The 12,977-nt window shown below is 40.9% G+C and overlaps 1 protein-coding gene across 3 annotated transcripts in view; it reads left to right on the top strand.

Moving 5' to 3' along the window:
* UBAP2 (ubiquitin associated protein 2) overlaps positions 1-12,977 on the top strand; it is an 86,344-nt gene that overhangs the window by 60,548 nt on the left and 12,819 nt on the right. For all 3 annotated transcript variants that reach the window (XM_024753822.1, XM_024753824.1, XM_024753823.1), the window contains exons 12-16: positions 146-359; positions 3,328-3,605; positions 4,228-4,397; positions 8,265-8,478; positions 12,353-12,392. In XM_024753822.1, the coding sequence (XP_024609590.1) occupies positions 146-359; positions 3,328-3,605; positions 4,228-4,397; positions 8,265-8,478; positions 12,353-12,392 (916 nt within the window). The remainder of the gene's footprint in view (positions 1-145; positions 360-3,327; positions 3,606-4,227; positions 4,398-8,264; positions 8,479-12,352; positions 12,393-12,977) is intronic.

Below are 12,977 nucleotides of genomic sequence, written 5' to 3'. Positions count from 1 at the left end.
TAGTATTCACTCAGATGATTTTTACTAATTCAGAATGTTTTAGGTTATAATTTTTTAAATCCTTGTGAAAATACATGGCGTGTTTTAGAGCCTGTTGTAGAAATTCTGTATCGCTGAGGACTTTTGCTTTTCTTTCCCTTTAAAGTCATCCGTCCTTGGTTCAGGATTTGGAGAGCTCGCACCTTCCAAAATGGCAAACATCACCAGCTCCCAGATTTTGGACCAGTTGGAAGCTCCAAGTTTGGGCCAGTTTACCACCACCCCAAGTTCACAGCAGAATAATACAGGTCCTCCCACAACCGCTTCTTCTTGGGACCTCAAGCCCTCAGCATCCCAGTCCTCAGTCCTTAGTCATTTTGGTAAGTGTATTTTGGTAAGTGTGGTGGTTTGCCCCTAGTGAGGACATGCCGAACATTAGCAGAGCAGGTTGACTTTTGCACACTAATGTGGATTTGACCAGACATATTTCTTTTTTAGTAGAACTTCTGCAGAGTTGCTGAGTTAAATCAGTCAGCTTGGCATTGTATAAATACCTGCATTTATTTGTTAATATTAGTATTAGTAGTAAGTACATACCTTGAAGAGATGTGCAAAAACATGGAAATATTCATGCAAATATAAGGAAACAACACTTTGAATAAATGCCTAGACAGATTTTTTGAGCTTTATTAGAATAAGAAGGTGGAATGTGGACAACACCTTAAATCATATCCTCTGGTTGCGTTCTGATTCTAACACATGCATGTATCCACCATGATTTGGTCAAGCCTTAATGTCTGTGGTTTATAATTTAAAGGCATCATGTGTAAGTTGGATGTTTTCTAAGCTGTACTCCCATAGACTTTTTGACATTAAACCACCATTTCCCACCAACACACACATGCCACAATAGCAGGGGGTTACTTTAACCATAGGGTCAGCTGTCTGGTTTATGTTTAGGGTGTATTGAGAGACATGGAAGCACATTTCTCTGCTGAATGAAATGGTTTACTGTTACGGAAGTACCTGAGACTACTCTAGGTTTGAAGTCGTGTCTACCAAGGAATTCACTAAAGATTCAGTGCCCAAGGTTTTTACTGGGGGACTTGGTTACATGGGCACCCTCCACCCAGTACAAACCAAAATTGTAGAATCCCAGAAGGAAAGCAAGTATTCAACATAAACCACATTGTACAAATAATCGAGGAGCAGAGAATCCCTTTTATCAGTTAGAGTGTAGGCATCCTTTGTCTAGAACATACCAAAATTCCCTGTTCCCAGACAGAAGCTGAGAGCCCATCTGCAAGCTGGCATTTCTGATGGCAGCTATAGGCCTCCTATGTATGTTAACTTTTTTCTGCACACTTAACAGATGAGTGGTGTGAGTTTTTAGATTTGAGCGTGCTATTCCCATATTCTTTAAAAGCCTGTCTTCTTTGTACATGCCTCTAATATCAAGCCAAAAATAGATTCATCTATGATGGAAATATACTAAGTCATGGGATGGCAAACCTTCAACTGGATTTGCCACCATTTGTGTAAGTACACTTTTATAGGAACACAGCCACAGCCATTCATTTCTGTTTTTCCTGTAACTACTTTCAATCTACAAAGGCAGAGTTGAGAATTTGCTAACAGATGGCCTTCAGAGCCTAAAATATTTACTGTCTTGTCCTTTTCAGAAAAGGATTGCCAACCTCTATCCTATATGACAGAGGTAGCATTTCAACTCAATGGTGGAAAGATGGTTTATTTCTGTTTGGTAACTGGCTGGAAAATGAAGTTGGATCCCTAACTCCCACTCTTCAGCAAAGTGCCAAATGAGTGAAATACCCAAACATAAATAATGAATCTAGAACAATAATAGAGAAAAACATGGGAAGATTTTTATATACTCTGTGTGAGGTAGACCTTTCTAGATATGATAGGAAACACCATAATCAAATGAAAAGGGAGACAACCTATGAAAAAAAAATTTGTATCATAGGCAAAGGGCTAACTTCCTTAATATAAAAACTAACTAAAAATCAAGGAGACCAACAACGAAGTAAAAAAATGGTCAAGAGAGGGTATGGACAGAGTTCATAGGCAAAGAAAACTTAAGTGTATGCAATGATTTTTAGCCAAACATATCATTTTTTAAAAGAAATGTATTTATTTTTGGCTGCGTTGGGCCTTCGTTGCTGCGTGTGGGCTTTCTCTAGTTGCGGCGAGCGGGGGCTGCTCTTTGTTGCGGTGCGCCGGCTTCTCATTGCGGTGGCCTCTCTTGTTGCGGCGCACGGGCTCAGTAGTTGTGGTGCACGGGCTTAGTTGCTCCGCGGCATGTGGGTTCTTCCCGGACCAGGGCTCGAACCCGTGTCCCCTGCACTGGCAGGCGGATCCTCAACCACTGAGCCACCAGGGAAGCCCTGAAACTTATTTTAATTTGTGTCTTTTCTGCCATTTTTCCACCAATCAAACTAGGAAGGATAAAAGTGTGGTATTACAGTATGTTAAAAAGTTTGTGTTCTGTCTATGGATAGGAATTTTGAAGTGTTTGTCAAAATTTAAAATATAGTCACTCTTTGAACCAGCAGCTGTATTTTAGCAATTGATCCTACAGATATACTTGCACTTGACCAAAATGTCTTACATAGAAATATATTCATTGCAGCATTGTTTTTCATAGCAAGAGATTGGAAAACCTAAAAGTTTATTAGTACAGTACTGGTTTTAAAAATCAATACCTATGTATGATGGATTACTTTGTAATCATAAAAATGAAGTAGCACCTTATACGTTAATGTGGAACAGTCTCTGAAAACTAAATGGTTTGCGAGGAAGCAAGATATATGTGTGTGTGTGTGTGTGTCTCTATGTATATATACTGAAACAGTATATCTGAAGATATTCAAGAAACTGGATACTGTGTCTGCTTCTGTGGATCAAATTTGGGGATGGGGTGGAAGGGTGATCTGTATTCACATCACATTCATGTGTATTTTTGTACCTTTTAGATTTTGTAATATCACATATGTTACTTCCTGAAAAAAAAATCAATAAAATAGTTTTCAGAAGTTAATATAAAACACCTATTCCCCACCCCATATGCTTTAGCATAAACTGAATCTCCTCTCTGCATAAGACATTAGCTACAAACCCATTCAGGTGTTCTTTTCAATCTATCATATACCAGTTGTTAAACATTATAGACACACGCACACACCACGTTTGGGATTCAGCTAGAAGACGGTTGGGAGAAACTAGCGATGACAGCAACCCTTCAGCATCCGTGCTGGTGGAAGAGGGAGCTGTGAGCTCATGTGCCTAAATGATTGATTGTTGCCCCCCACCCCCCCGCCTTCTTAGACTTCAAATCTCAGCCTGAGCCATCCCCTGTTCTTAGCCAACTGAGCCAACGACAGCAGCAGCAGACTCAGGCAGTCACTGTTCCTCCTCCTGGGTTGGAGTCCTTTCCTTCCCAGGTGAAACTCCGAGAGTCAGCACCCAGAGACAGCAGTACCTCCACTGTGAACAAACTTCTGCAGCTTCCCAGCATGACTGTCGAAAACATCGCCGTGTCTGCTCACCAGCCACAGCCTAAACACATCAAACTCTCTAAGCGGCGAATACCTCCAGCTTCTAAGGTGGGTCTTCCATCGTGAAGTCGCAGTCCCAAAGATGGACGTATTTTAACACTTAGTTCCTGTGGTATTTTCAAGTACATAGTTTACTGCTTTATGAGGACTCAGTCATTTCTGAGCAACTGGGCTAATATAGAGGGAATGGGTTTGTGCTAAGAGACAGGGACTGTGCATTCAAATTACAGGTCTGGCTCAGGAAATCTGATGGTCTTGTGTATTTAACTCAGGACCTGCTGTTCTTACGTATTTAGCTGTGTTTTGTAGACAGAGGATGAGTGGTTCGTTGACCAGGTAATGCTTTCATTAGAGGCCCCTCTTCTTCACTCATCCTTCACCACAATCCTCCCCCCTCTCTTTGCTCAAAGAAGCAGTTGGTGGCACTGACCATTGTCCTGTTAACTTTTTTTTTTTTGTCCTGTTAACTTTTTAATTTTTCTTTGCTCTGTTCCTTTCTCTCTCTTTAAAAAAAAAAATCATCTTCCTTTTTCCTTCCTTTCAGCCTTTCACTCCTTGTTCCTCAGGCCTGCCCGCAATACCTTGGGAACCCAGTGCTTGTTAGCTTTGTAGGCCTTGGGACTTGGAATCTCTGACCTCTGTTGCTGACATCATGGTTTTGCTTTTTCAGATCCCAGCTTCTGCAGTGGAAATGCCTGGTTCAGCAGATGTCACAGGATTAAATGTCCAGTTTGGCGCCTTGGAATTTGGATCAGAACCTTCTCTCTCTGAATTTGGATCAGCTGCAAGCAGTGAAAATAGTAGCCAGATTCCCATTAGCTTGTATTCGAAATCTTTAAGGTATACAACTTCCTACTTCTCTCTCTGGTTTTGACTGAATTAAGTCCTTTGCAAAGTAAAACAAAATAGAGCCTAAGAAATCACCTGGTGGAGAAAAGACACCCTGTAGTGATGGGTTTGTGCCGTCATCACCAGTATCTAATTACAGAACATTTCTTCCATCACCCTAAAAAGAAATCCTGTGCCTATTAGCAGTCACTTCCAATTTCCCCCCTCCCCCATCCCCTGGAAACCAGTAATCTGTCTCTGAATTTGCCTGTTCTGGACACTGCACATAACTAGAAAAAAATGCAGTAAGTGGCCTTTTGTATCTGACTTCTTTCACTTAGCATAGTGTTTTCAAGGGCCATCCATGTTATAGTGTGTATGCATTTTGTTTCCAAATAATATTTCATTTTGCAGATACATCACATTTTGTTTATTCATTTATTAGTTTATGGACATTTGGTTGCATCCACTTTTTGGCTATTATAAATCATGCTGTGTGAAAATTCAGTTAAAATTTTTGTGTGCTTTAATTTCTTTTGTATATATACCTAGGAATTGCTGGATCATATGGTAACTCATATTTAACCACTTGAGGAACTGTCAAACGTTTCCCACAGAGGCTGCAGCATTTACATTCCTACCAGTAGTTTATGAGGGATGCAGTTTCTATACATCTTTGTCAACACTTATTTTCTTTCAGTGGAATATTTTATAAATAGAGAATCCCAGATTTTAGATTCTATTTTATTAAATTTTTTACTTTCTAGAGCCAAAATCTGATAATTGCTTGAGTTCCCTTTTCTAAGGATGGACTCACAATATCTGGATTCCGTAAAGATTCATAAGGATCCTTAAAGATGTCACCCTGCCTGTCAGTTAAATTAGGTGGGTCTAATTTGGGAGGGGGGGAGGGGTGGTTCTTTTGAATTTTCAGTTGCATCATTTAAATAATGCAGTAGTAACTGTGATTAAAAATCTTCCAACAAACAAAATCCCAGGACCAGATGGCTTCACAGGTGAATTCTATCAAACATTTAGAGAAGAGCTAACACCTATCCTTCTCAAACTCTTCCAAAATAGAGCAGAGGGAGGAATACTCCCAAACTCATTCTGGGAGGCCACCATCACCCCGATACCAAAACCAGACAAAGATGTCACAAAGGAAGAAAACTATAGGCCAATATCAGTGATGAACATAGACGCAAAAATCCTCAACAAAATACTAGCAAACAGAATCCAACAGCATATTAAAAGCATCATACACCATGATCAAGCAGGGTTTATCCCAGGAATGCATGGTTTCTTCAATATACACAAATCAGTCAACGTGGTACACCATATTAACAAACTGAAGGAGAAAAACCATATGATCATCTCAATAGATGCAGAGAAAGCTTTTGACAAAATTCAACACCCATTTATGATAAAAACTGTCCAGAGAATGGGCATAGAGGGAACCTACCTCAACATAATAAAGGCCATATATTACAAACCCACAGCCAACATCGTTCTCAGTGGTGAAAAACTGAAACCATATCCTCTATGATCAGGAACAAGACAAGGTTGCCCACTCTCACTGCTGTTATTCAACATAGTTTTGGAAGTTTTAGTCACAGCAGTCAGAGAAGAAGAAAAAGAAATAAAAGGATTCCAAATCAGAAAAGAAGAAGTAAAACTGCCACTGTTTGCAGATGACATGATACTACACGTGAGAATCCTAAAGATACCACCAGAAAACTACTAGAGCTAATCAATGAATTTGGTAAAGTAGCAGGATACAAAATTAATGCACAGAAATCTCTTGCGTTCTTATACACTAACGACAAAAAATCTGAAAGACAAATTAGGGAAACAACCCCATTTACCTTTGCAACAAAAAGAATAAAATATCTAGGAATAAACTTCCTGAGGAGACAAAAGACCTGTATGCAGAAAACTATAAGACAATGATGAAAGAAATTAAAGATGATACAGACAGATGGAGAGATATACCATGTTCTTGGATTAGAAGACTCAACATTGTGAAAATGACTCTACTACCCAAAGCAATCTACAGATTCAGTGCAATCCCTATCAAGCTACCAATGGCGTTTTTCATAGAACTAGAAACAAAAAATTTTACAATGTTTATGGAAATGCAAAAGACCCCGAATAGCCAAAGCAATCTTTTTTTTTTTTTAAATAAATTTATTTATTTGTTTTTGGCTGCATTGGGTCTTCGTTCCTGCGTGCAGGCTTTCTCTAGTTGCAATGAATGGGGGCCACTCTTCATTGCGGTGCACAGGCTTCTCGTTGCGGCGGCCTCTCCTGTCACAGAGCACAGGCTCCAGGTGTACGGGCTTCAGTAGTTGTGACGTGTGGGCTCAGTAGTTGTGGCTCGCGGGCTCTAGAGTGCAGGCTCAGTAGTTCTGGTGCACGGGCTTAGTTGCTCTGCGGCATGTGGGATCTTCCCAGACCAGGGCTCTAACCTGTGTCCCCTGCATTGACAGGCGGATTCCCAACCATTGTGCCACCAGGGAAGCCCCCCAAAGCAATCTTGAGAAGGAAAAACGGAGCTGGAGGAATCAGGCTCCCTGACTTTAGACTATACTACAAATCTGCAATAATCAAGACAGTATGGTACTGGCACAAAAACAGAAATATGGATCAGTGGAACAGGGTAGAAAGCCCAGAGATAAACCCACGCACATATGGTCACCTAATTTATGACAAAGGAAGCAAGAATATACAGTGGAGAAAAGACAGCCTCTTCAGTAAGTGGTGCTGGGAAAACTGGACAGCTACATGTAAAAGGAATGAAATTAGAACACTTCCTAACACCATATACAAAAGTAAACTCAAAATGGATTAGAGACCTAAATGTAGGACTGGACACTATAAAACTCAGAGGAAAACATAGTTAGAACACTCTGACATAAATCACAGCAAGATCCTATTTGATCCACCTCCTAGAGAAATGGAAATAAAAACGAAAATAAACACATGGGACCTAATGAAACTTGAAAGCTTTTGCACAACAAGGGAAACCATAAACAAGACGAAAAGACAACCCTCAGAATGGGAGAAGATATTTGCCAATGAAGCAACTGACAGGATTAACCTCCAAAATTTAGAAGCAGCTCATGCAGCTCAATGTCAAAAGAGCCAACAACCCAATGCAAAAATGGGTGTAAGACCTAAATAGACATTTCTCCAAAGAAGATACAGATTGCCAACAAACACATGAAAGGATGCTCAACATCACTAATCATTAGAGAAATGCAAATCAAAACCACAATGAGGTATCACTTCACACTGATCAGAATGGCCATCATCAAAAAATCTACAAACGTTCTTCAGAACCTAGGGGCAGGACAGGAATAAAGACACAGATGTAGAGAATGGACTTGAGGACCCGGGGAGGGGGACAGGTAAGAAGCTGGGACGGAGTGAGAGAGTGGCATGGACTTATATATACTACCAAATGTAAAACAGATAGTTAGTGGGAAGCAGCTGCATAGCACAGGACGATCAGCTCCGTGCTTTGTGACCACCCAGAGGGGTGGGATAGGGAGGGTGGGAGAGAAACGCAAGCGGGAGGAGATGTGGGGATATATGTGTATATGTATAGCTGATTCACTTTGTTATACAGCAGAAACTAACACCATTGTAAAGCAATTACAATAAAGATGTTACAAAAAAATAAAAAGTAATGCAGATGATCCTGGATTGGATCCTGCACGAGAAGAATTAACAACTAAATAAATAATGCAGTAGTGTAAATTTGTAGTTACAGATATGTTTATTTAATTTAGAATATGACAATAAAGAGATGAAATCACTCCATGAAAACCTGTAAAGTGACACAAATTTATGTCTCATGTCTTGTATTCTTTGTAGTGACTCTTTGAATACCTCCCTAGCAGTGACCAGTGCAGTGCAGAACTCCACCCACACAACTTCAGTCATTACCTCCTCCAGTCTGACCAGCTCATCGCTGAGCTCCACTAGTCCCGTAACAACATCTTCCTCCTACGACCAGAGTTCTGTGCATGAAAGGAGCGCATACCAAAGCTCTGTGAGTACATCGGAGTCAGCTCCAGGAACCATCATGGTTAGTGGTGTTTCCGGTTTCTCCTCCTAGGAAATCCTATTTGGAGCTCAGTGTGTAGTTGGGAAGTCATGCTTTTTGGCTAAGATTTCCTTTTAGAAATGGCTAACCTTTTAAGTAGAATCCGTATAGTAGTTCGTTGGATTTGCCATTAGTGGCCATCTCATTTGAAACCTGTGTTTCAAGCACCCTTGCACAAGGATTGTGTGAATGGACCCAGACACTTGGTATAAGGATAGTGTAAGGATATACCCTGAGTTGCTCAGAGCTGCTTGGATGGCGTAGGCTGGGACTATAGTCTGTAATAGTTCACTTTCCTGTAAGGCAAAGACATTCAAGCATTATAGCGAGAGCTACAGAGTGGATGAGAACATGAAAATAATGAAAACAATTGAATTGGCATAGCAGAAATTTGGGTATGTTGTCTTTTCTTAGGTTTCCTTCTAAGATTCTGAGGAAATATTTATGCGTATCAACTTAAGAGATTTTTCCTCCCTTCCTTTTCCATCTTTCATGTTAGATGTTTTCCTCAAATGTCTGGTGATTCCAGGCTGCCCACTTGACACTAAAAGGTTAACTGCCTGTGGCAGTAGGTTGTTGGATGTGGGCTTTCGTGAGGGACAGTGTGGGCGGCCATTTCTCTAGGGGTGGGGAGTTCCTTCATCAGCCCCTGTGGGCCTTTTCTGTTGAGTTTGTTTAGATTCTCCAGGGACTGTTTTTCTAGTCTCCTCCCTGTAGGGCCTACACCTGTCTGTTAGTGTCTTAAGAGCCTAGTGCAGACAGAAGGCTGCCGTTGGAATAATTTGTTTTGTCTGCATTGACTTAATCTGTGTTTTTTTAATAGTACTCCTTGCCATGTGTTACCCTCTTGATGAAGTTTAGAGCCTGTGGGAGAAGGTGGAAGGGGGCATTCACCCTGCTGTAGAGAGTTTAAAACGTTTCTCCTATGTTTAGCCCTACCTGCATACCCACTTCCAAAGTTATGTGATATATATAAGTACTGAGTTGCTTGGTGTGGTTCTTTGATGTCAGTTGAGTGGTTTTCTGGTTTTCCCTACTAGTTGCTTATGATTTGGCTTTACCCGGTCAGCTAAGTCATAGTTACTCTCTGGCATCTGCTTTCTACTGTACAAAATTTTGTTGCTCTCATTTTCCACCTGTATTTGCCTTCCTTGGTTTACATATTTTTAAAAAGCTGTGTATTCTTCATATATCTTCTTTAAGAAGTTTATTTTTGTGATTTCCGACATGGCAACCACTAGCCACATGTAGTAGTTTATTTAAATTAAATACACAATTAAAAGTTTAGTTTCTCAGACACACCACATTTTAATGCTCACTGTCTAGATATGGTTAGTCACTACAATATAAGACCAAGCACACACAGACAGTATTTCCATTATTGCAGAATATTCTGTTCCCGGGCTTCCCTGGTGGCGCAGTGGTTAAGAATCCGCCTGCCAATGCAGGGGACACAGGTTCAAGCCCTGGTCCGGGAAGATCCCACGTGCTGCGGAGCAGCAAAGCCCGTGCGCCCCAACTACTGAGCCTGCACTCTAGAGCCCACGAGCCACAACTACTGAGCCTGCGTGCCACAGCTTCTGAAGCCCGCGTGCGCCTAGAGCCCGTGCTCCGCAACAATAGAAGCCACTGCTATGAGGAGCCCACGCACCGCAGCAAAGAGTAGCCCCTGCTCACCACAACTAGAGACAGCCAGCGTGCAGCAACGAAGACCCAATGCAGCCAAAAATAAATAAATAATTTAAAAAATATATTCCGTTGCCTTGGAACATGCTGCTCTATAGTTTCTAAAACATAAATCAGACTGTGTGCTTAAATCTGTCATCTCCATGACATCTCAGTTCCAGCTCTAACTTTACCTCTTGTTCTGCTTGTCTGTATCACTGTTCACCTTGTTTCTTGCTCAGCTAATTGAACCAGATTTCTGATCTCTCCCGATCATCTGATACTTTATTTTTGTTCCCACCATGCTTCTGCCTAGAATTTCCCCCATCCCAAATAATATGGCTCCTTTGTTGTGTCAATTTGTCCATTGTTTGTGGAGTGTTTTGGTTTTTTTTATGATATTTTTTAATCGAAGTATAGTTAATTTACAATGTTGTGTTAGTTTCAGGTATACAGCAAAGTGATTCAGTTATACACATATATTCTTTTTTAGATTCTTTTCCATTATAGATTATTACAAGATATTAAATATAGTTCCTTGTGCTATACAGCAGGACCTTGTTGTTCCGTTGTTTGTATTTAAAAATGATTTTCTAGGGACTTCCCTGGTGATCCAGTGGCTAAGACTCCACGATGCCAATGTAGGGGCTCCGGGTTCAATCCCTGGTCAGGGAACTAGATCCCACATGCTTGCAACTAAGATACCGCATGCCCACAACTAAGACCCGGCACAGCCAAATAAATTAAAAAAATGATTTTCTAGGTGGGATGAAGTGTTCCTAAGTTATGATGGCAGCTGTTTCGTTCCCCTTTTCTATTTTTTTTGTCTGGTATAGTTTTTTTTTTGTTTGTTTGTTTTTGCGGTATGCGGGCCTCTCACTGTTGTGGCCTCTCCTGTTGCGGAGCACAGGCTCCGGATGTGCAGGCTCAGCGGCCATGGCTCACGGGCCCAGCCGCTCTGCGGCATGTGGGATCTTCCCGGACCGGGGCACGAACCCGTGTCCCCTGCATCGGCAGGCGGACTCTCAACCACTGCGCCACCAGGGAAGCCCTCTGGTGTAGTTTCGAGAAGACTTTGTATGTCAGGGTTTGTGCTGTCTTGGCTGCACATGCTTGATGTCATGTGTATGTATTTACTGAATAGTGAACCCCTGTTGAGAGGGAGGCAAAAGAGTAGAACTTTGATTGCTCTCCACCCGTCTTTGTATATTGGTGTTTCCCTTTCTCTGACTTTAGTCTTTTAACTCGTTTTGTTTTTTCCTAGCAGTTCTGTTTTATTGTCTACATTTCTTGTAAATAAACTCATTGTTTTAAGACTAAAATGTGTTGTAAATTAAGATTTTATGAGCAGAAATTGTACTGGATTTTGGTTAAGGCAGAGTCAAAAGCTATAAGGTTTGTCTTTTATTTTTAAGTAGTTTTGACATTTGTGAGAAGGTCATTTCCTCAGGTTCCTTCTCCCATTGAGGACCAGGGTCTGAGCCCTGTAGGTTCCAGTGTCAATCAGTCTTTGCCGGGTCTCCCCACCCAGTCTGTGGAAGTAAAGTTTTCCTTGTGAGGATGCCTCCTTCTGTGAGAAGGTTCCAGTGAAGTGCTTTATGGTTAACTCAAACCAATTGTTTTCAGATTCTGTTCTTTTTGGGACTGACTACCAAACAGTCCTAACTCACTCTTTCCCCACCCAGTTCAGAAAAAAACGTGTTTCAAAGTAACATCTTTCTCTGAGAACCATTTTGTTAATAATATAAAATATGATAATTCCTTGTATGAAAGTTATCTTTGTTATAATTTGGAAACATTTTCTTTCTTGTATGGGGGGTACTCAGGAGACAGAATGTGCTTGAGACAGGAAGGCTTGTGGAGATTTCAATATAATGAGAATTCCTAAGTCCTTCCTATGGCTTAATAATTTTTAGGACTGTTTCATTGCTTCCTGTGCTTTTGGTCTTATGTTTTATCCTTGTTACTTCCTTAAATACCCAGTTTGTTTTTTAAAAAATGTCAGCTTGTTGAGATTTATTAAGAATTTGTTGTATTGCCTCTCCTTTTATTAAGAAACAAAACAAAATAGGCCATAGTTCTTTGCTTAATTCATAATGCTTCATATGTTTGTGGCTAAATCCCGTAGAAAGTCATCTAGGTTGTCATTTGATTCTGCGGGTTTACTTACTTTCTTTTCTCTTTCTTACAGAATGGACATGGTGGTAGTCGAAGTCAGCAGACAGTAGACAGTAAGTATATGAGCTAACTATTCTTGTCGTGGCTGGTGGAAACCACAGACAGAAAAACAGCGTAGCTAATGTGATGGGAAAACGATTGGCCAATGGCTAATTCTGCAAAAATAGTCCTTCTACATTTTTTCTGAGAGCTGTGTCTGATCCATTGTTGGCATCATTTCTTTGCGTTTAGAGTTTGGCTAGAGATTCCCCGTGACCAGGTTGGAGCTGATGGTATTACTAGAAATGTTATATCCACAGCAAGAAGGAGGTATTGTATTATTCTGCCCTTGTCAGACTGCACCCCCAAGTGTAGAGTGTAGGCTGGATTTAAAAGATGCTTTGCTCAGAGGCCCAGGTTCCAGGATGCTCGGAGGGCTCTCACTTTAATAATGTGAAAGACATTTCAAGCAGTAATTGGCATGCTAGTTCAGGAAAGACATTGTGAGGAAGAGAGATAAAATGTTGCTCACTATAAACACTTGGGAGAAAAGGAGGGGGCCCTCCACATCCAGCACAGCTCAGTGATCACTGGAGATAGTGTAGGTGAATCCCCGTTAGTTGTTTCCTTTGTTCTTAGCTAATTTATCTATGGTTATG

Source organism: Neophocaena asiaeorientalis, unplaced genomic scaffold (genome assembly GCF_003031525.2).
Source record: "Neophocaena asiaeorientalis asiaeorientalis breed wild unplaced genomic scaffold, Neophocaena_asiaeorientalis_V1.1 scaffold220, whole genome shotgun sequence".
NCBI classification, from domain to species: Eukaryota; Metazoa; Chordata; class Mammalia; order Artiodactyla; family Phocoenidae; genus Neophocaena; species Neophocaena asiaeorientalis.
This window is presented reverse-complemented; position numbering and strand designations above follow the sequence as displayed.